Source organism: Saccoglossus kowalevskii, chromosome 15 (genome assembly GCF_978046115.1).
Source record: "Saccoglossus kowalevskii chromosome 15, keSacKowa6.1, whole genome shotgun sequence".
Taxonomy (NCBI): domain Eukaryota; kingdom Metazoa; phylum Hemichordata; class Enteropneusta; family Harrimaniidae; genus Saccoglossus; species Saccoglossus kowalevskii.
The window spans coordinates 22,224,613-22,248,992 of record NC_140655.1 but is presented as its reverse complement, the minus strand read 5'-3'; the positions used below and the strand labels follow the sequence as shown (position 1 = coordinate 22,248,992).

Here is a 24,380-nt window from a genome sequence, read left to right as displayed (position 1 = left end):
ACTAGATAAAACATTTGCCGAAATATCGGGACTTTAATTAGTAAAAGTTTCGTTTTGCTAATTACGGATAATCAGAAATCTGTAATCAGCGAAACAAAGGTCCTACACGTATATTATTTACAACTGTGGGACGAAACTTGACCAGTACATTTACCTTTCAGTAGTGTTTACAACGGCATTAAACAATTGTCAAAAAATAAAGGAGATGATTTTTAAATAAACAGTAATATTGCGACCAGCTACGCAACAGTTTACATAATAACACACATGTAGGACATTTGTTTCGCTGATTATAGATTTCCGGATATCTGTAATTAGCGAAACGAATGATTTACTGAATAAAATATTGTTATTTTCGGCAAATGTTTTATGTCCTTATGTACACTTCCTTGTTTCGCTGATTACAGATTTCTGATTATCATATACTAGTAGTTACTGTTCAGATCGTAATATTAAAACGTGTGTGTTACTTTGATATGTTAGTGTGTGTATGCCACACACAATTATTATAAATATTCGTAACCAATAATGATAGCTTTAATTGTCCATTGTATACTTTATATTGGACATTTCAAAATAAAACTCACTCAAACTTTCAATTGCAATTTTTTTTTTTTCTATCTGGCAAATACATTTAGCAGTTTATAAATATACAGTATATAATACCCTATGTATAGGGTCCAATAACAGCTATGAAAAATATGGCCCGGCATATAGTTATGAACTTCTCATTGCGCAAATTGTTTGTACACAATTTGGTATATATTTGTCAATTTGAAGTGAGCAATATTATACATGTATCATTAAAACAGATCTACTATCTAATATCATACAAAACAACTGTTTGTCCTTGTGGTTTGGTGTAGTTGTTTGTCTAGTAAGCTTGTTTTGACATTTTTCGCTGACATGACTGGAAGGGCGGGTGTGGCATGTCCGCAGCAGATGCTTACCCTTCACGTGCATCTGGTCTTACTCCCTTGTGGGGGTTCATGATGTTCCGATTCCATCGAATTTGTCAGTATATTTTTCTTGACTACTCATTGTTGAAGAACGGCTAATTGGTACTTCTATAATTACTAAAGACATCAGGTCCACGAGGCTAACAATTCACTAAAATGTGAGTGTGGACTCGGTTAGCATGGATATATCAACTATTGGAATGCAAATATGTGGATTATTTAGTCAATAAAACATACGTATAGATATTCTAGCATATGTGTACATGCGATGATAACAACACGCGCTAAAAACGCAAAGGAACATGGGTAGCCGCTTGTTTGTAAACAATGACACGCTATGGCCATCTGACGCATGCGCAGGTGATGACTCTCCCGCTTTAATGTACTAGTAAGTGATGCTAATAATTATGATTTCTGCAGAGGACCTTCCTAAGGTGATTTCACTGTATACACAAAAGAGACATTATAATGTTTGAAATACGTAATTATAGCGAAAAGAGTTCGTTGAGGATCTCTAACCCAAACCCTAATTCTAACTCTCCAGACCCATAATAGATATGTCCTCAAGAGGAGGAGATACGATTAAAATGGCGGAGGGACACTTTAGGGGCAAAGTTCGGATTAGTTACGGGCGAAGAGCCCCGAGGAACTCTTGCTAAAATTACTATTCCACTTTTTAAACTGGACAAAAGTGATTTTATGCAAATCGTGAATCTTAGAATGATCGCATGATTGGTTCAGGGAACATTGCAGTATATTTGAACAATAATGTTGCCTTTCAAATAGTTAAAAATGTTAATTGGCGGTGTAATTATGCCGTTTCATGGTAATATAGCAGTCATTTTGAATTTATGCAAATTTAGAAAAATACTCATGGATGACATCATGTCTTCATGCAGAATAATCGAGTGTATGATTTAAGTAATTAAAATTCGTGAAAACATTTCAAATCCAGGTGTCCCTGCCAATCTAGATCTGATAAAATAATGTCAATTGGAATGGAACGGTATGCATGCAGAAGTTGTGAAAATGAATAATTACAGCTTTAGGTGAAAATTACTTTTACTTTTAACACAACCAACTTTACAACTCAAAAAGTGAAATATAGTGTTTGGATTAGTGCTTGATCTCTCTTTTAGAACGATGCGTACATCCGTCATTGGGAGAGGTGTCGGTAACAATGATCTGTACCATGCCGAGTGAATTGAACACGTTTTTGTTGTTTCATGAGAAGTGAATATTATTGTTGATCGCAAAGTTTTGCTTTGTAACGTATAAAGAATAAACTAGTATACTCTCCTCTCTCTTACTTTCATGTTATAATTTTTAATGTGTTTTAACGACATTTGTAGACTTAGTGTAGGATGTTTGCAAACACCTCTTTGCACCAATCTGGTAACACTTTATTAATTTGAGTTTCGAGTATAATTTTTCTATTATCTGGGTGAACTAGTTGTTCCCTTCAAAACACAATTGTATCAATGTCATACCTTCTACTCAACATATCTCAACAGGTCACGAAACTTGTCCCCTTTTGACCGACTTACTCAGGTCGGTGACTTATTATTATTGCGAGTCGTAGGAAAGTATATTTGCATACGCCTTTCAAAGCTCCCCTACCCCAATTTTACCTCATCCAATTCCACAATATAAATAATCGTGTTCAATTTTTCTCCTCCAAAATAGTCCCAAAGGAACAATCTATTTTCTACACAGCGTATTTTACCGGTCGGAAGGTGAACACAACCTCCGTCTACGTATTGCTTCCTTGTGTGACGTCCTTGGGCGCTCTGTTCCACTCCAATTGGTATTGCTATACGATATTTAAATCAACTCACCAGTCTGAGAGTCGTCTTCACATACACATACACTCCACAGGGTGCGTGAATATTCAATTGCTGTGTTTTTAGGACGTGTTAGTAAGGATTGGTTCCCGAAAAGGTAAGACAGACTGTATTTATTTATTTAGGCAAACAATGTCCTCACATGACCAGGCGTCGTGGTTTAGGTGTAGGATAAAGTACGATTGGGAGGGCGGCCGTCAGACGTCCAATATCAGATTAGTACGACAACAAGTACGTTATGATATCAGACATACAACACGTCAACATTGGGCTCGTACTAACATCCTAAAATTTGAGGATGTTCTAAAATTGTTTTATGAGAGTGACGGTTACGACCTGGATCTGGATGGTTCGTGGCACTGGTAAGGATATAATCATACAGATAACGTTTCCCGAGAACAAAGAAATCAAAAGGCCAGCTATAGTGTTGGTGATCTGTGTTAGAATTCCTGTTTTAGCCCAATACACATCTCGACTGTCGTGCTTCGGCGTGCACACACGTTTGATCGTGCATAGTCAGTATGTCCCCTCTTTGTAATATCGTTTATGTGGAAATCAACAAAATATAACAAAATTCCACAAAGTGTATATTAAAGCGGGAAGGTCGTCACCTGCGCACGCGCGGGAATTGAGTCCCAAGCGACGATAACAACACATGCTAAAAATGCAAAGGCTCATGGGTAGACGCTTGTTTGTAAACAATGACACGCTATGGCCATCTGACGTATGCGCAGGTGACAACTCCCCGCTTTAAATCAATGCAAGAAGTGAATATGGAAGCATTGTACGATTAAAAAAACATGAGAGGATATCTTCATATTTGCAAATATCATTGGGTGACATATAGTAAAAAATAGTTATAAAAATACAAATGGGTAATTCTAATTGTCATAAATTATTCTGAGAGATACTATTTTGTTTAATGAAATTCCTGGATGGATTCTTATGAGCATTGTTCCGAACATTTCCATTATAGATACAGGTATGCTGCCAGGTGCATAGGATCGGCATTCTTCAAAAGTGTGAGGGGGATGTGTTCCTAGGAACAAACAAGTAATCATAAAATAATATCCACTGTACTGAGTAAAATACGTTTTGCACATCGTTATGCTAATGTAAACATTGATTAGACAAATTACACTATACTGTTTGTAAACCGATAAGCTTTGTAGATTGGAAGAACATATATTTGATAAACAGTTTAGTTTACTGTGGCAGGCATTTTAAATATATTAACTGTCATTATGAACCAGAGTTTGTCATATCCGTGCAGATATTCGTGGTTCGTTCAAGTTGTGTTAGGAGTCAGAATTTGGCCTCACAACATCAAAACTGGCACATTTCTCGGAGCATGTCGTCTTGTTACAAATGGCCTGGGTCGAATAAGCATATTCATTTCGGCTGCCAGCTTGCTCTATATTGTTTAATGTAACGAGAACTGAAAGTTAAAAACACGTAAGTAATAGTTTAATTCAAAATAATGTCTGCATTTAAAAAAAATACCGATGAGGAACCAATCACTATTGACGACTTATTAGGTCGCACTGTCACTTTCAACAGTTGACCTAGTATGAAAAGTAATAGAAATTGTAAAATATTTAGTTTGTGACAACCGATCAATGTATTAGAGTCCACTGTAAATACAACAAATCACGGATATCAAGGCCGTGGTCTCCTTGGTGCTGTACAGACACCGTGTATTAATTTAATATATAATTGTAAATTCATTAATTGTAGTTTCAAGAATCCCAGCTATAACTGGCAACTTCAACTTATATACGTTTAACAGATACCACTTAGTCCACGGTGAATAACTTGTTTTCGAGTAAACCTTGACAAAGTCAATGATGTAACTCAATAATATACATCATATGAGCATTACCTGGTTTCCTTGAAATCTCTGATGTTGGAGACGTATTGAATTGGCATATATGGTTAGGGTGATTCAGTAAACAGTCAGGGTTATTGGAACATTGATAAGTTACCCGTACGATTCTCGTTTGCACCCGCTGTAAACCGACAGTAAATAAGGTAAGTTATTGGTAGCAAATATCTAATATACTCGTAGTAGATCTGAAACTGAGCACTGTAGCCAGTGTGGGTTATTGGAGTTGTCTACTCAGATTACTGGCCGCCGCTATAAACCACTTGAAACAACAGTATTGATCTTATGAATTATACCGTGTATGTCTGTGTGTGATATAATGTCAACTTATTCATATATATATATATATATATATATATATATATATATATATATATATATATATATATATATATATATATATATATATATATATATATATATATATATATATATATATATATATATATATATATATATATATACAAATATTACATGATAAGATAATTAGATTAGTAAGGAAAGTGGGAATTTGGTTTAATAGTTTGGGATTGCCGATGCATGTTATAATGCATGCGATATAGGCGTTCAATTGTGCGTTTTTCGCCAAATTGACGACGAAAAATAACAAGTAAGTAATGGGGTGTCATATGGAAGAAAAAATTAACAGACACAATTTTGCTGTTCAATTTCGAGACGCTGATTTCAAAATTGTTTATTTCATTTGCTGTAGCATTCTTTTTCAGTTATAACCGACAGGAAAGAATGTAGTGTTGTGCAGACTCTTCGTACCAAGTCCTAAAACCTGTCTCGCACTGCATTCTAGCGTAGTCAAGGCAGCCAGGCATGCCAAAAGTTGTAGACTTTATTTACACAGGGTCTATGATTTACAGCAGCTTACAAATACAATAGTAATCATGGTTTTCGCGAGGAGTCTACAGGTGTACACTTCGGTTATTTACGACATTAAGAGTTTAGCAAATTTATTTAATCAAAGCCATTCACAAACTTAGTTTACGATGTCATAAACATGGCGTCATGTGTTACATTACATTGTAGATAAGTTGACAGACTGGCCACTGATAATTACAACACTCTGCCATTCTGATTATAATACAAAAAATATACACTGATGTTAGCATCTTTCTTTCCTCTTTTGAGGCAAGATAATCTTTTTATATGTGTTATTTGTTAGTATGTGCTTAAAGGGCGGCAGTCGTCGTGCCGCGTACTGTTCGATATAGAACTCATAGCGACGTATACAACGCGTGTAAAATACATTGTTCAAATGTGATTCGAACACGCGCTGTGCGACGACCACCCTTTAATAAAATAATGAAATCTGTGAAAATATTGTGTGATTTAAATGAGTAGTGTATTTCGTGTTTTACAGGCCATTTTTTAAACCCATAGATAGCTAATTTCTGCCAATGCTTATTGAACGTTTGATTAATAAGTTATGTTTCAATTTACCAGAGATATGACGTCAACAAACGGCCATACGTCACTTGAGATGACAACATATCCAATGAATAATTGTGATGTTTCTGACACCGACGAAAATGATACGGAAAGTGGAGAAGATTACGAATTGGAACCAATGCTGGCTAGACAGATTTATCGAAAAGGAGGTTCTGAAAAGCATAGGGTCGGTAACTTCGACACAATAGCGCTGCATATTAAATTACATGTGATGAACAATTAATACTAGAGAACTAAATTTAACATCGTTAAAAGTGCTATTGTTGGTTGCATGCCTCAAAATGTTCATCAGCCGTTTGCTCAATCGGATGAAAGTCGATTTTAATATATGATCGCTGGATGTAAACATATTGTATGTACATACCTCAAGCAGCCATAAAGCGGTGGTCACAGTTTAAAAGCAATCAGAGCAGCTACACCAGATTTCAATTAATTAATTGCTGCTTGCTTGCTTGGTGTTTATTGTTCTTGAACACATTATGAATTACATTTCAATGTTGTATGATAGTATTTCTCCCCTCTCCGGTTTTGAATAGCGTAAACGAATTGCCAACTTTATAGAACAACATGGAATACGAGACAAAACAAGGAATCAAGATACCCAGAATACACAGTCATTTGGAGACATCAAATTTGTTGGATTTGGACCAAACATTAAGAAGACACCGGTAAGTAACATTCATTTCTTAAATCAATTAATTATTTATCATTAAATAAATAATTATTTTTATTTTATTTTTATATTTATTTCAGTATATTCGTGTTGATAATGACACACAACCAAACATCATCTGGAATCTGCTAATTAATCAATGGAATATGTATATCCCTAAAGTATTGATATCAGTTACTGGTGGAACCATTAATTACCACTTTAAATCCAGATTAAAAACTTTATTCAAGGAAGGGCTGATTAAAGCTGCAGTCAGTACAGGTATAATAAAAATCACTTGAGTTGCGTGAAACGACGTCCAAAAGCAGTGATGTCCATTCAAAATGTTTAAATGTGATATTGTTTCAGAACATAACGCATGGGACCGTGACTAGCGGTCAAAACAGATGGCCAGGTCTTTCAATCCACCAATACATCTTTTTTGACATTAATTAGTATTAATGACCACTAACACATTGCAGTGGATTACCTTCTGTGAAACATTATACGATATTTTGTTGTTGAATAAGAATTCGAAAAAAAAGTCCGTTCGGGACTATTAAATGGAACTACACCCCTTAACAAATATCTGAAAACAAAAATCAAGAATCTTCGCTTGGGGCCATTAAATGGAACTGGAAGTTGAATGGAACTAGCTGTTTGAGCTATTAGATGGTACCACACTCAAAATTAACAAACAATTGCATGGGGCCTTTAAATAGAACTATGCGCCTTTAGCTATTTAATGGAACTTCATCCATCAAACGGAACTATTAAAAACATATCACTAAAAGCTATAAAAAACACATCACAAAATCACTACATTAGCTAGCTAACATTCACCACTCTCCAATGTGGGTTGTGAATGTTAGATTTTGTTGATAACGTGTGTCGAGTATATCTGTGTTGAGACATATCATAATATTAAACATTACCATACAGGTGTATGGATTATTACACGTGGTATAGATGCTGGGGTCAGTAAAATAGTCGGTGAGGCGATCAAGGAGGTACACCAAGATATTGTTCTTCTGGGAATGGAACCCTGGGATAACGTGGACAACAATGAAGCCCTACACGGGAATGTGAGTACGAGCACAAACAGTTCTCTATTCTTGCCTTCAAGCAGGCACCAAAGGGTGTATTTTCTGTATTATAATCAGAATGAAAAGAGGTTAACCTGAGTGTGTCTTTGAATGTAGGACATGGATTAAAGAGGTTAGAGACGTACGTGCCGGTGTTCTTACTACACGTATTCGACATGTAAACTCAAGTAGATGTGTCTGTAAAACTGTAATACAAATTTCTAGGGATTTACATACATTTCGACGCATGCTAAATCGTACCAATTATTATCAACATATGCTTTTTGAATCGTTATAAATTATACCAATAATTCATGGGTTTCAAGTGCCTAACATGTTTTTTGATTACGTTAAAAAGGTACAGACTAGTCTGAATTTCGCGTACCCTTAATGATTCATTTTCACCAATTGAAGTCCATATTCTAGAAGTTTCAGCCATGAGGTGTTAAATCAAATAAATGCTTGGTGGATTATCTCAGTTGTTTTATAACAAATACATAAAAAATAAGTACGATAAATGCCTGAATTGTCATGAGAAATGCCAGACACAAATACAACTTAACACAGTAACCCATAAATGCCCTATTCCTAATGTATGTTCTTTGAGTAATACCAAACACGCTTTGAATCACGGTTACTAGTAACCATGTTTGAATCGTAGAAAAACTCTCAATATGTACGTTTTGAATTTGCACAGCTCTCTGAATTTTGCGTGTTGATCATCATGCAATATCGGAAATATTGTTAGTATTACCTTCATTTCCAGTCGTCTGAAGGAATGTGGCCTGCCAAATATGTTGCAAGCGATCTAAGCAATCAAATGCCTGCATTGGACTGTAACCATACACATTTCATCTTAATGGATCATGGCAGAGAAGAGCTTGGTTATCAAATCGATGTCAGGGACAATTTAGAGCAATATATCAGAGATGGTGAAAAAGGAAAGAAAAGTGAGTGAGCGTCTCTATACATTTGTTTGATCACTGTTTCACTTAAATGTAAGCCAATGTGTTCTTTTGATGGTAAAAATTTGATCGCTAATTCGAGTCAACTTAACTTTCGATGTCTGTCTTTGCTACATACACTGATATATAATGGGGATCATGTTCTGCGCTTGGTTCTTTTGAACAGCAACTCATATACCTGTGGTGCTGGTTGTAATAGGAGGGAATACTGAAACCATCGGAAAAGTATATAAATCCTTAGTTCCCGTAAGTGGCAAACAAATACCCGCGGTTGTCATTTATGGTAGTGGTGGGGCAGCTGATCTTATTGTGGAAGCATTAAGAATAACACACGGCAAACCAGATGAACAAATTAGGTAGGAACATTTAATGACAGAAATGTACAGATTTGGTCTTGTGTAATAGTAATTCTAGTGTCCCTGTGTATTCGTAGAAATGTGTATTTGATGTGATGCTAATTAATAGAAAATGACACACACTCATGAACTTGGCGGACGAGGATATTCATTACGTGTCATTATGCTAGTTTCATTAATTATCACTCGATCAAATGATCGTCTTTTGACCTAAACAGCAAAAATGGTATCGGTATACTGACAAAATGACATGTTTATTAATATAAAGAAAAACAGAGCAAAATGTGAAATGATTTGTCTCAATGTCTGCTCATGTATTAAGCTAAAAATGACTGACTATTTTATTAGACAACAGAATCCTGAAATACACCAACATGTTGTATTTGTATCGTGAATGAATATATTTATATCAACATAGTATATATATATATATATATATATATATATATATATATATATATATATATATATATATATATATATATATATATATATATATATATATATATATATATATATATATATATATATATATATATATATATATATGTTGAAAAATGGATGGCAATCGATTTTGGCAAAGCCCTTCATCATTTTGGAAGTTGATAAATTATGCGAAGAATAATCTTGGGTGGTGCCACATGGTTAGGTTGATATTTGTATTGTATAATTGTCGTGCTCAGAGACGAGCTAAGGTGATTTGTGTGACGGCAGGCTGATTTTGTTGGCATCTGATCGAAGTCTTAATGTTTGTTCAGAGACAATACGAGTCAATTTGGGTAGTATCAGATGGTCGGGCTGAAAAAACGACTTCTGAAGAAATGGCAGATATGAGGTGACGTCAGATGGTCATGTTAATAAACTACGATCCGGTGACTGTCGATGTGAGTCGAATCGGATGACATTAGATGGCCGGGTTGATAAACCATGCTCATGACCTTGTCGGTTTTTAAATGTGTATTACATTCATAGTATATATTCATGTTTCAGGGATATAATCAAAGATCATCTGACAGAAAACATACAGAAAATATTTTTAAAACCAGTTACCGCTTTGGACGTTTCTGCTGTGAATGAATGCATCGACACATTGTCCGAGATCGTCAATTCACAAAACAGATGTATGGTAAGATATTGTACAGTTGTTTCATGTAGTAAATGTCACAAATATAACAATATTTTGACATCAACGTTAGTTAATGAAATAGTTCAACATGATCCAGATGATCCAATCAGCGAGCGCCTCATTTTGAAAATGAGGGCGGTCGTAGTTGCTATGTTAAGGGAAGGCATGCGCGCTCATTATGGGTTTAGACACTGTTTAGCCCCTGCGCAAATCACTATTGAATATGATCGGCTTTGACAATTTTTTTTATAAATAAAAATATACAGTAGTGTGCTTTTTGATGTATCTTTAGTACCTTCCATGTAATACACATGCAGCTAATAGTTATCTATTTGCACAACATTCAAATGCGCATGCGCACTTAACGACAACTAACATGCTTGAATTTTGTCAATTGTTTATAACTGATTTGTGACACATTTCTAATAGATCACAATTTTTGATATGAATTCACCAACATCGACCAAAGACATCGATAAGGCTATACTGTGTGGTTTATTGAAAGGTGAGTTCAAGTTCATTACACACTACGTATTCTATTTCAAATCCATTAGCAATATTTCAGTGTATCAAAAAATTCAATTATCAATTTCAACATTTCTTCTCTAAATTTTTGTGGATAGTTTAGTGTCAATTCTGTCAATTTGTACTCAAATTGAAATGTATTCTTAATTCACAACTTATTTCCCACAAATTTAAAGATAAACACGTGAGTGAAAATATCGGCGCACAGCTGCAGTTAGCAATGAGATTGGACCGATGTGACATCGCAGAGGAGCAGATAATAACGTGCGGCAAACGAAATTATTGGAAGGTATTGAACCATTTCATTTATTTTATGAGATAGTAGGTAACATCCATAAATATGTATATATCGTAGTAATGTACCTCACCGGATCTTTTCTTTTTACAATAGAACTTAAATTTTGAAAAGCATATGGAGGAAGCCTTAATTGAAAACAAAGTGGACTTTGTCAGCATGTTTTTGGAGCATGTAATACAATTAAATAAATTCCTGACAATTTCCAGACTTCACGCTTTATATACGAAAGTAAGTATTTTATATTGCTTACTACTGGCACAAATACAATACAATTCCAATAATATGATATTTCCTTTTTTAGCTGTCCTTGGTGTATGCCGTGTGTGTCGTTTCCACGTATTGACGCTTCTGTGATTTGTTGACTGGGTTGATTTCGTTCAAACTTGTCTGGAAGGTCACACCTTCACTCTAGTTAGGTGCTAAAATCTGAAATCCAGGTCCTGGCCATATCCCCCCAAAAAATATTTTTGAATATCTTTGCGCCAAATGTATCTTTTCCTACAAATCTTGGAGTAAAAACCTCGGACATATCTCATTCTACTCAGCTTGAGTGAGCAAACCAGTAACAGTAATATATGCGTACACATGGAGTAATGTCTGGTGTTTCGAAAAGAATGATCTGCTCCTCATATGGCACCTAATCATTCGGAGGAGGAGGGGCGGTGTCGCCTCTTCCAATAATATTAGCTAATAGTATTTCCTTGCCTGTACAATACAATACAATACAATACAATGCAAAAACATTACTCTGAGTCATTTATGGTAATTATGTTTCATTTATACTTTCTTTCTCATAGGTAATTAAAGCAGAGGCAATTACTGGCAGATTAAGTACATATGCTGTCGTCCTATGATCTACATACTAATTTCAACGCTGAAGTCATATGCTGTCGTCCTATGATCTACATACTAATTTCAATGCTGAGGTCATATGCTGTCGTCCTATGATCTACATACTAATTTCAATGCTGAAGTCATATGCTGTCGTCCTATGATCTAGATACTCATTTCAACGCTGAAGTCAAATGCTGTCGTCCTATGATCTACATACTAATTTCAATGCTGAAGTCATATGCTGTCGTCTTATGATCTACATACTAATTTCAATGCTGAAGTCATATGCTGTCGTCCTATGATCTACATACTCATTTCAACGCTGAAGTCAAATGCTGTCGTTCTATGATCTACATACTAATTTCAATGCTGAAGTCATATGCTGTCGTCCTATGATCTACATACTCATTTCAACGCTGAAGTCAAATGCTGTCGTCCTATGATCTACATACTAATTTCAATGCTGAAGTCATATGCTGTCGTCCTATGATCTACATACTAATTTCAATGCTGAAGTCATATGCTGTCGTCCTATGATCTACATACTCATTTCAACGCTGAAGTCATATGCTGTCTTCCTATGATCTACATACTAATTTCAATGCTGAAGTCATATGCTGTCGTCCCATGATCTACATACTCATTTCAACGCTGAAGTCAAATACTGTCGTCCTATGATCTACATACTAATTTCAATGCTAAAGTCATATGCTGTCGTTCTATGATCTACATACAGATACTAATTTCAATGCTGAAGTCATCTACGAGAAGTGTGATCTACGAGATAAAGCACTAGAAGTTACTTACCTATATTTCCAATTGTCAATCTTCTCCAAAATAATTGTGCCATATCTCTGCGATTCGTTAACACCGCCCAGATTAAGAGGTCCTTGTTAGGATGTTTGAAATCTCTAGAACCAAGTTCACTGTTGTCTGACGATAAATCAACTACATATTTGTCATCTTGATATAGAGGTTCATATTCGTCTTCTAGCAATCGTTGACACAGTCGACCGATCGCCTGCAGGTACACATCCTCCTCTGTGCCTCTCTGTTAAAATATTTATCTCAGTAACATTTAATATATATCATGTTTAATCTAGCAATTTTAAAACTATCATTATTACACTTTAATAACGAATATCAGACCGTACGTCCGTCTGTCTTTGCGTACGCCAGTCTGTTTGTTTGTCAGTCTGTATGTTTGTCAGTCGGTATGTATGTCTGTACTTCCGTCCATTCGTTTGTCCTTCCATTGAGGTTTCTAAAATACATGTAAAATACTTGCCAATAAGCGTTTGAGAATGTGTATTTACTTCAGCATTGAAATTAGTATGTAGATCATAGAACGACAGCATTTGACTTCAGCGTTGAAATGAGTATGTAGATCAAAAGATGACAGCATATGACTTCAGCGTTGAAATGAGTATGTGGATCATAGGACGACAGCATATGACTTCAGCATTGAAATTAGTATGTAGATCATAGGAAGACAGCATATGACTTCAGCGTTGAAATTAGTATGTAGATCATAGGAAGACAGCATATGACTTCAGCGTTGAAATTAGTATGTAGATCATAGGACGACAGCGCCTGACTTCAGCGTTGAAATTGGTATGTAGATCATGGGATGAAAACATTCTTATTTTCATGATGATCACGATATTATGGTATTTCATGATCAACTAAGTTCAGTCTTGTTCATCTAATGACCGCAATCTGTGACATTCACTCATTGACTCCAATTTGACAACCACTGGTTGTTATCCGAAACACTGTCAGATCATGGTCGTCCATGGTCACGTAAAAAAGTGATCATGTAATGTGTGCAGCCATAGTCGACCATGAACTAACTACATTTGCATATATATGAACACATTTAATTAATTAATTCACCATTTCTCATCATTGCCAGTGATGCGAATCAACAGTCGTCCTCAAACAAGCATACATGTATCTCAAACACAACTACAGTTTTCCGATATCGTAGATCTACTTGAACATCTACAGTAGTCTTTTGCAGATAAAAGTCAATGTTTATTTATAAGCATCCTCTAATAATAATAAAAAAACATGGCTGCCACCAGTTACCACCAGGGTTTGACTGGACTCCACACAAAGCTGATTCTATTCTAAATATTTTGGATTTCGGCATTCCCATGATGTATGCTTGAAAGGAAAAGATGTACAATAATAAGTTTATTACGAGGATGCCTCAAAGTATGCACTCAGTCAGTACACAGTCGCATCGATCTCAGCTGCGCGCCAGTCGATACTCCCGCTGTACTGTCTTTGTGCATACTTTGAGGTATCCTCGTAATAACCTCATACATTTGTATTAAATATTAATACATTACAGTGTAATATTTCTTATTACAGTATTATTTATAACTCTTGTCATATTCAGGTTCAGCATTAATCGCAGCTAGATTATTGGCAGCACTTGCCAAACAAGCCAATATTGAAGAGAGTATGTTAACCCTTGATCTAAAAGACCATGCCAAGTATGTATACAGTATTATTTATACTGACTACACATCAATGAGTCAGCCTCTATTGACGTGCAACATAAAACCTTCTGCTTAATATGGGTCATGCTGAGATGTGCTCGTATAGAATAGTATTTACCAACAATTAAATAAATTGCAAATGTTGATTTTTGAACGTGTGTACATTTCCATTTATTCAAAGCACATTTGTTGAGTTGGCCATAAGAATCATTGACCAGTGTTACGAGGACGATAAGCGAATGGCACAGTTAGCATTGGTCCGGAAATTACGGTTATGGGGAAACACAACTTGTTTATCTATTGCATACTCTGGCCAACAACAAAAATTTCTGGAGCACGAGTGCTGCCAAACAAAGATAGAGCGTACATGGAAAGGAATGATACAGATGAACCTGTTTGAACAGAAAGTAAAGGTATGCTGTGTGCATCTTTAGCTACAAATATATGACTTGATTATATATGACGTGAAACACAACATGATAGAACTGAGTATATTTAATCAGATCAAGGTATATGACATGTATTGGTGATTGTCCCATAATGACAGGGTCTAATCTGTGTATACAGCCCTGTTGGGGGCAGGGTCTTTGAGATCGCAGGAAATGAAGCTGTTTGTGATTTTCAGTACCTGGTTGAATTTTCTCTCAGACCTGCATGCATTTGAATATTTTATCTCTTGTTCACAAACCTGTTTACCTGCTGTGTCTTAAAGTAGTTATAGCTAAGAAATTACTATCGTTGTTCACAATCCTGCTTACCTGCTATGCTTTGAAGTAGCTCTAGATAAGAAATTACAATGTTGTTCACAATCCTGCTTACATGTTGTGTCTTGAAATAGCTATAGCTAAAAAATTACTAATGTTGTTCACAATCCTGCTTACATGTTGTGTCTTGAAGTAGCTATAGCTAAGAAATTATTAATGTTGTTCACAATCCTACTTACCTGTTGTGTCTTGAAGTAGCTATAGCTAAGAAATTACTATTGTTGTTCACAATCCTACTTACCTGTTGTGTCTTGAAGTAGCTCTAGATAAGAAATTATTATTGTTGTTCACAATCCTACTTACCTGTTGTGTCTTGAAGTAGCTATCGCTAAGAAATTATTATTGTTGTTCACAATCCTGCTTACATGTTGTGTCTTGAAATAGCTATAGCTGAGAAATTACTATTGTTGTTCACAATCCTGCTTACCTGTTGTGTCTTGAAGTAGCTATAGCTAAGAAATTATTAATGTTGTTCACAATCCTACTTACCTGTTGTGTCTTGAAGTAGCTATAGCTAAGAAATTACTATTGTTGTTCACAATCCTACTTACCTGTTGTGTCTTGAAGTAGCTATAGCTAAGAAATTATTATTGTTGTTCACAATCCTACTTACCTGTTGTGTCTTGAAGTAGCTATAGCTAAGAAATTACTATTGTTGTTCACAATCCTACTTACCTGTTGTGTCTTGAAGTAGCTATAGCTAAGAAATTACTATTGTTGTTCACAATCCTGCTTACCTGTTGTGTCTTAAAATAACTATAGCTAAGAAATTACTATTGTTGTTCACAATCCTACTTACCTGTTGTGTCTTAAAATAACTATAGCTAAGAAATTACTATTGTTGTTCACAATCCTACTTACCTGTTGTGTCTTGAAGTAGCTATAGCTAAGAAATTATTATTGTTGTTCACAATCCTACTTACCTGTTGTGTCTTGAAGTAGCTATAGCTAAGAAATTACTATCGTTGTTCACAATCCTACTTACCTGTTGTGTCTTGAAGTAGCTATAGCTAAGAAATTATTATTGTTGTTCACAATCCTACTTACCTGTTGTGTCTTGAAGTAGCTATAGCTAAGAAATTACTATTGTTGTTCACAATCCTACTTACCTGTTGTGTCTTGAAGTAGCTATAGCTAAGAAATTACTATTGTTGTTCACAATCCTACTTACCTGTTGTGTCTTGAAGTAGCTATAGCTAAGAAATTATTATTGTTGTTCACAATCCTACTTACCTGTTGTGTCTTGAAGTAGCTATAGCTAAGAAATTACTATTGTTGTTCACAATCCTACTTACCTGTTGTGTCTTGAAGTAGCTATAGCTAAGAAATTACTATTGTTGTTCACAATCCTGCTTACCTGTTGTGTCTTAAAATAACTATAGCTAAGAAATTACTATTGTTGTTCACAATCCTACTTACCTGTTGTGTCTTAAAATAACTATAGCTAAGAAATTACTATTGTTGTTCACAATCCTACTTACCTGTTGTGTCTTGAAGTAGCTATAGCTAAGAAATTACTATTGTTGTTCACAATCCTACTTACCTGTTGTGTCTTGAAGTAGCTATAGCTAAGAAATTACTATTGTTGTTCACAAGCCTGTTTACCTGTTGTGGCTCTAAATAGCTATAGCTAAGACAATACTTTTGTTGTTTGAACTTGTGTAGAGCTTCCCCACACGGGCAATGCAAGTGAAATGTACTAACTGCATAAAAATACCTAAATATTAACTTATTTGCCTTGAGACAGTTCTTGACTAAGTACGTTTATATAAAGGCACATAAGTTCAAGCCATGAACGAACACAAAGCTACGTTGTAAAAGTACGTCGCAAAAACAAACAATAGTCACAGGAGAAATTATAAGATAGTAATCGTAGACCCATAATGCAATGGTATTGTATGAAATACTAGCTCAGAAGATCAAAACTGACTAAATATTGTGAGAAATGAGAGACATAAATAAGACATCCATAAGCATCCATATACCAACCAGGAGGCAACTCATAGACACAAACATTGCCATATGATATATAAAAAAATGAGGCTTTTTTTCTTTCCTTAACTTGATTATGTATATTTTTTTTCCAGTATTGGCTTGCATTGTTTTGCCCTCTGTTTTTACCAACGGTAACCTTCCATGCAATAGACTATAAAAGACTTCCACAAAAACGAAAAACAGAAGAACAGAAGACTGATCAGGGCCAAGTCAAGAAACAGACTTTAAGAAACGTATTGTTTCGCTGGAAGTCAGCGTATCCTAAGAACATTGAAAATAGGCACGTGGGAGGACGTGTGGACGATGTTACATTATGGGAAGGCTTGTGTTATTTGTACACAGCCCCGAAATCCAAGTTTGCATGGAATTTGGTAAGTTGTATAGCTTAATTGTTATATCTGTATTTGTACTTTATAGAACGTTTTATAGTACTGATTCACATTTACATGGTTCGTCTGACAGTACCTACCAACACATGCATTATGAGTATAATATATCTTGTGTTCAAGAACATGTCATGTGCATTGTTTAAAAGGAGTATAAAATGCATTTTCCATTCAATGATGTGTCACATCGCATCACACAATATAAAATACTATGATACAGGTTTTAGTAATATTTTGGACCCAATACTGACACGTTTCCTATAATCGCGCCCTCTAGCGACGAAATGTTCTGTGATGCAACTGGTGTCATTAGTGTCGTTGAAAGCATTGATATCGTTTGATATGTAGTAGTCCATTAATGTAGATTGTTTTTGAGAGATTTGACTATAATATAGACGACAAACCACATTGCTTTTGTCCATATGTAATTTTCACAGAAAACTTATAATCTCATATTATATTATATTATGTTTTGATTTAAGGTTTCCTTTCTCGCAATGCTCTTACTGTTCAGTTGGGTTCTCCTGACTGATTTAAGGCCATCTAGTCAGCCGAATTCACCCGGCACTATAGAATATGTAGTCATGGTGTGGATTTGTACATTAATCATTGACGAATTCAGACAGGTTTGTCTTTTTTCTAATGTCATTGGGAATGTGTTACACGAACATGCGTATCTGCTGTGCCTCGAAGTAGCTAGAGCAAAGAAACTACTATTGTTGGTTGCTAACCTGCTTACCTGTTGTGCTTTAAATTAGTTATAGCTAGGAAATTACTATCATTGTCCACAAACTTGCATAACAATGGCACGCTATGACTACCTGACGCATATGTGACGACACCCCCGCTTTAAGAAGATTGGGACAAAAATAACCAAATTGCGTCTGTTGGCTCCAAAATTAGGGTACATTTCCAGAAATATTGAACACCAATATTTTAGCTCACCCTTTTTTGCTACTAATATACACTAATATATTTACGCTGACCCCCCCCCCCTTCTTGCTAAGGATTTAAATAATAGTACATTTACGCCAACTCATGTTTACTAGCGTTTGCAACACGAATACATTTACGTTCACTCCTACTTGCTAACGATATTAACACAAAAACAACTGATGACGATATCAAAACATGTTTTTTTTGGTTTTTTTATCAGGTGATAGAGCGTGACTCTGAGTCTATGAAATACAGAATAAGGAGTTGGTTTTCAGAATATTGGAATAAATTCGACACTGTCATGTTTCTTGTGTACACTGTAGCAATTATTTTAAGATTCGTATTACCAATGAAGTACTTTGAATATGCTAGAATAATATATAGCATGTCATTGATGTTGTTTTATTTTCGCCTTCTTCAAATGGCCTTAGTTGCACAGAAAATAGGACCAAAGATTATCATGATCTATAAAATGGTAAATATAAATAATCGTAAATATACGTGTTTGTCTTTAAATAGGGGAGTCGTCACCTGCGCATGTGTCAGAGGGCCATAGCATGTCATTGTTTACAAAAAAATCGTCTATCCATGAGCCTTTGCGTTGTTAGCGTGTGTTGTTATCGTCGCTTGGGACTCAATTCCCGCGCGTGCGCAGGTGAAGACCCTCTCGCTTTAAATGAGATATTATTTGACTGTTCAGTTTGTTTTAATGAAATTAAATTATTTTTTCCAGCTCCAGGATTTGTCACATTTCGTGGTTGTATTAGTGATATTCCTTTTGGGCTTTGGTTATGCTACTCAGGCCCTATTAACACCAAACCAAGACCCACATTTATCTGTTTTCTTGACCTCACTTCATCGACCACACTGGCAACTCTACGGATGGTTATTTATTAACGAAAATGGAGGTCAGTTCCCATTTCGCAATTTGAATTGGAAACAATATGTTTTTTTTCAATTATTGAGGCTAATTCTGTTTTTGCAATTTGCCTTTTATAATATACTTGAATTTAATACTTGGCAAATCAAAATGAGAAGACATATTGCGGAACTAAGTTATTTAAGAAGACTTATTCTAGCCAGCATGTTTGTTAATTAGTCACTATCAATTACTTACAGTATTTGGATACAATTGAATAATTGTTTAGACACAGGCTTACTATCTACCTTTTATTAGTGGTAAAACCCATGGTTGCAGGAAACTTAAGGATAATGGGCAATGCTTGTAATTAATTCAGCTTAATTCAATTACTAGCACTATTTGAACACAATTAGATAAATGTCCGAGTCATAATCAGAAACAAATCTGCAAACACAACAGTCTACCCCACACCAATGGTAGAGATTATATGCAACACCACTTAACAAACAAACTTACATAACTAGGCAAGGGGTTGCTGGATTAAAGAATACTTGCAAATTGAAAACTTCTCAAAGTGGTTAGACATAGCTAGAATGCTGTACCAATACCCCCTTGTAAATTATAGAGACATATGAAACATTCACACATGACATGAGTTGAATCTAAAGCAAAAGTAACAATCTGGTAACACCCTGGTAAACTTATCGAATCAAAACATAATGGGATGGTCAAGTACAACACTGTTTATGTATGTTCGTCATCCTCTGTCCTGTAATGATCAAATTCTGTATTGTATACATGCTTCGACAACCACTATGGGGATTTTCGCGGGATGAACCTTAGAATACTTCTGTCATTGTAAATTTTCAAAAAATTAAATGATTACCAATCAGAGCAATCAGAGTTCGGCGGCATTGGGACGTCTTAGGTAGTGACAGATCACCCTGGCCATCCTGGTGCTGCCTGTAACCGGGGCATATATCATTAATAGAAAGTTCGGAGTTGACTAAAGAAATTCTATTTTATCTGTATCCAAAAAGTGGTAGTAATGGGCTTAGTGAAATCATCAACCACAGTTTCCATGTAATGCCAACTTATATATTCAGACCAGATTACCAATGAGACATGCTACTACGACGGTGTGCAGGGAAATTACACATCCAATGACACAATGGTGTGTATGGATACAAACATGTACAAATGGTTTATCCCGTTGTTAACTGCCATATATTTGATGATCGCTAATATATTACTACTCAACCTATTAATTGCTATGTTCAGGTCAGTACATCTTCATGTCATGTTATATCTGAATAACAAATAAATAGAAATTGTATATGCCATTGTAATTTTTTACAAATTCAAATCTTTATTATACTATCGCATAGTAAGTTAAATGATTATTTGATTGGAGAATTGAAGCTAGACATTAGACATCGAGGGGCGTTATATACTTTAGCGTTAGGAGTGATGTATTGCAGTGCTGTACCATAAACATATTGCTGTTTTCAGTTACACATTTCAGAACGTGCAGGACAATTCTAAGACAATCTGGAGGTTTTTCCGCTGCCAGGTCATCATTGAATATTTTGAGAGGCCGACAATGGTTCCTCCCTTCATCTTACTCAATCACGTCTATAGAATTGTCAAATTTGCATATCGCAAGATAAAACTGAAATATGATCTGAGACGTAAGTAACAACGCCCTCATACGGTATTGTATAATACCACACATGCAATTGGATACAAATGTAATAGTAATCGCCGTTATCAATATGATGTATGAAACAATCTTTTCGCAAAAAAATGTAAAGTTATTTTGCTGATTGATTGCTTTTGCAGATCATGGAAACAGATCTAAACAAGAAATCCAAAATGAAAATGATGAAAGACAGTCACATGAATTGAGTGGGTATAACCTTATTTTATCGCGTTACACTGTTTCTTTGCATACTGTGGTTAGAACATAGTCACGTGATATCGAGTGAATATATATCTTACTTATGCCCGTTATATCAAATATATAATATGTTTTTGATTTTCAATTTGATTCAATTGTAGAAGTGTGTTTGAATGCAAAAGACGAATATAAATTGAACAGTTTTGAAATGCGGTGTATGGAAGAATATTTTATTAAGCTTCACCAAAAAGATGTCCAGTGTATTGAAACAACTGTGTTGTCTAATGTTGGCAGGTTAGAAATTAATCTGCTCTATCTATTAAAAAGTCACACGGGAGCGCTTGCAGGATTCGCTTACATTGTCACTCCGATTCTAAATACTGAGTTTATATATCTCGGTGACGTTAGAGCGGGAGAGTCGTCACCTGCGCATGCGTCAGATGGCCATAGCGTGTCATTGTTTACAAACAAGCGTCTACCCATGAGCATTTACGTTTTTAGCGTGTGTTGTTATCATCGCTTGGAACTCAGTTCCCGCGCGTGCGCATGTGACGGGCCTCCCGCTTTAATTACTTCATGTGAAAGTTTAACATCTGATTTTTATATATAGATTTTAACAGATAATGTCTAATTTTAACTGCAAAACAAATTTCGAATTCATATGTCCGATATGTTGCTGTCTCTAAATATGAATTTTGTAATCAAATTCTTAATCCCTAATACAATATATGACCACGTTTTATCCGCTTTCGTAATTTCTGATACAAACTTTTGTTTCATATCAGTTGTGCACAATTAGTCTCACATCAATAACATTTGTACTTTCATCATCAACTTTTTATAATAACTTACCATTTGTAGATTGGAAGGAGTAATTCAACAAGTACAAGAACTGCGGGAAGCGGCAGATAAAGACGACATTCCCATGGCAACAGAACCTGCTAGCAGCTGTCCTACTATTTCAACACAGAAGGGACAGAGAGACACTGAGGACAAACTATTACAATTCATGTCGCAAATAAATGAAAGACTTACCAAACTAGAAGAAGATATGAAACGACTGGTATAAATGAGTTTCCGAGTCCTTGCCATTAATGATTATGTTTAAGTAACTGCATGTAGTTGATGTTTCTTTCTTCAATCCATATCATTGGTGTTGCATAAAATAATTCCATGCAATATAAATATGTTATGAATAGACGTTTAGCGGCATTCATGTTCCCCATAATCCTGCACGCTAATTTGAAGTTTTTCATTACTCACATGTTTTCCCAATTTGTTACAAAACAACTGCACATCTCCAGAAGTGCACAGTACTAGAATTCGAATGTTTACCTGCAAATACTCAGTGTTATATCAATTGGATGCTCCGAGTTATAACAAACTGAAATAGCACGGGATACAGAAACTCGCAAATGATCTATTACCAGTCCTTCATTTCTTGGGATGTTTTAAAATTATACATTCACAATTTAGAAAATGTGTTTTGGCATTACTACTGAATGTGAATAATTCATTTGTCTTTTGGGGGTAATGTGTTTGGTCAAAAGAAAAAAATGTCATATCGTTTCCTGTTGAATAATGTAGTTAGCTACTTTTTGTAGTTGTCTTGTCTTTTATTTTACTATGCAGTTTGAGTTTGATATTACTTGAGCTACTATAGCCTTTACAGCGGGGGAGTCGTTACCTGCGCATGCGTCAGATGGTCATAACTTGTCATTGTTTACAAACAAGCGTCTACCGTTTGCGTTTTTCGCGTGTGTTGTTATCGTCGCTCGGGACTCGGGTACGTGCGCAGGTGACGACCCTCCCGTTTCAAGTAAATATGTGATTAACCAACACGAAAATTCATTAGACAAATCAATATATTTTTTATAAAAGTGTTTTGAAAATTCATGAATTTTGTAAATAGATTACTTATTTCTATATAAAATGTCATGTGGAAATAAAATGGGTCCACGAACTAAATGTTTCACAATATTAATTTACGTGGATTAGAAAAAATCAAAAGTTATTTGAAATTCGAACATTATTTTGGGATCTATATTTAGAAAAAACGGGTGATGATCTGTTTGTAAAGATATATATTGTGTTCAAATAAAGGAAAAACGATGATAATCAGTTTGAAAAGATACAATAGTCTTGTCTTCAATCTGCCAATACACCGGCAGTAGAATGTGTTTTGACCAACCTCAAAACCATCTCCCGAAATTTAAAAGATTCAAACATGAAACAAAAATGAATTTGTTTTCTTTCCTTAGATTAATTATGTAATGCATTTCAGAAAATATCACGTTTTGAAGTGACATTGCCTCTGTGTATTCATTGCAAGATTGTATTGGAATGTATGCGAGAACTAATATGGGAACTGACTTCAGTTTTCTTGGGTGAAAAGTTCTTGGATAACTCGTTTTAGTTTTAGATCGATACTAGAAAGTGGCATTGGAAGCCGACTTTCGTTTTCTTGGTAACAGAATGGCACTATAATACCCGCAAAGCAATGTTGACCATAAAGAAACATGTAGGACTTATATATCTGACTTTTTCGAGATGTTATGAATAAATTTATTTAGTACAAGAACTAGTCTCCCTCCAAAGTCCATCAATAATTTAGTAAATTGTTTATGATGTTCGTATCAAGTCTGAATAAATTCGTCCCAAAGCATACAGCTTGCGAAATGTTAAAATATTGATTATTTTGACGAAAAATACTGTCAAATTTCATTGAAACAAAATATGGAAATTATGTCTTGCCTTAGTACAAAATTTAAAACAAGTGAAAGTGTGTCTCTGAGAAACTGGTATCACACATTGCACTCCATCTTGGTGAATGTTCCGGCAAAGCACTATATGTTGTGGAGGGAGGAATGTCCGAGCGGAACAACACCGTGCAGGCGGACGATGATTGCACTCATGGACTGGGAGGGCCTCCACATGGGTAAAACATAATATGGCTTCTTCCCACTTCACTTTTTATGGGTTTCTGCACTTTCACTCTTCACATTTTATAAAAAAAATCAATTCACTTCATTTTTTA

At 35.2% G+C, this 24,380-nt stretch overlaps 2 protein-coding genes across 5 annotated transcripts; both read left to right on the top strand.

Annotated features, from left to right (window-relative positions):
* The first annotated feature begins 2,594 nt into the window (after nt 1–2,594).
* LOC102809647 (transient receptor potential cation channel subfamily M member 2-like) lies at nt 2,595–13,357 on the top strand. 3 transcript variants are annotated; one of them, XM_085508351.1, is made up of 13 exons: nt 2,595–2,900; nt 4,593–4,834; nt 6,144–6,315; nt 6,686–6,817; nt 6,903–7,083; nt 7,744–7,886; nt 8,653–8,836; nt 9,018–9,207; nt 10,198–10,333; nt 10,763–10,838; nt 11,035–11,147; nt 11,250–11,384; nt 11,954–13,357. In XM_085508351.1, the coding sequence occupies exons 3-13, from the start codon at nt 6,148–6,150 to the stop codon at nt 12,008–12,010; spliced, it is 1,515 nt and encodes a 504-aa protein (XP_085364477.1). In that variant the 5' UTR covers nt 2,595–2,900; nt 4,593–4,834; nt 6,144–6,147; the 3' UTR covers nt 12,011–13,357. The 3 variants fall into 3 exon arrangements, with proteins under 3 accessions (XP_085364477.1, XP_085364478.1, XP_077867546.2); XM_085508352.1 differs by lacking the exon at nt 4,593–4,834 and having other exon boundaries at nt 2,595–2,838; XM_078011420.2 differs by lacking the exon at nt 4,593–4,834.
* Nucleotides 13,358–13,540: 183 nt separating this feature from the next.
* Nucleotides 13,541–23,480, top strand: LOC144345337 (transient receptor potential cation channel subfamily M member-like 2). 2 transcript variants are annotated; one of them, XM_085490572.1, is made up of 12 exons: nt 13,541–13,604; nt 14,398–14,494; nt 14,682–14,913; nt 17,352–17,630; nt 18,128–18,271; nt 18,802–19,056; nt 19,315–19,489; nt 20,550–20,724; nt 20,956–21,134; nt 21,286–21,351; nt 21,505–21,637; nt 22,205–23,480. In XM_085490572.1, the coding sequence occupies exons 2-12, from the start codon at nt 14,463–14,465 to the stop codon at nt 22,410–22,412; spliced, it is 1,878 nt and encodes a 625-aa protein (XP_085346698.1). In that variant the 5' UTR covers nt 13,541–13,604; nt 14,398–14,462; the 3' UTR covers nt 22,413–23,480. The 2 variants fall into 2 exon arrangements, with proteins under 2 accessions (XP_085346698.1, XP_085346697.1); XM_085490571.1 differs by having other exon boundaries at nt 13,565–14,494.
* The last annotated feature ends 900 nt before the right edge of the window (nt 23,481–24,380 follow it).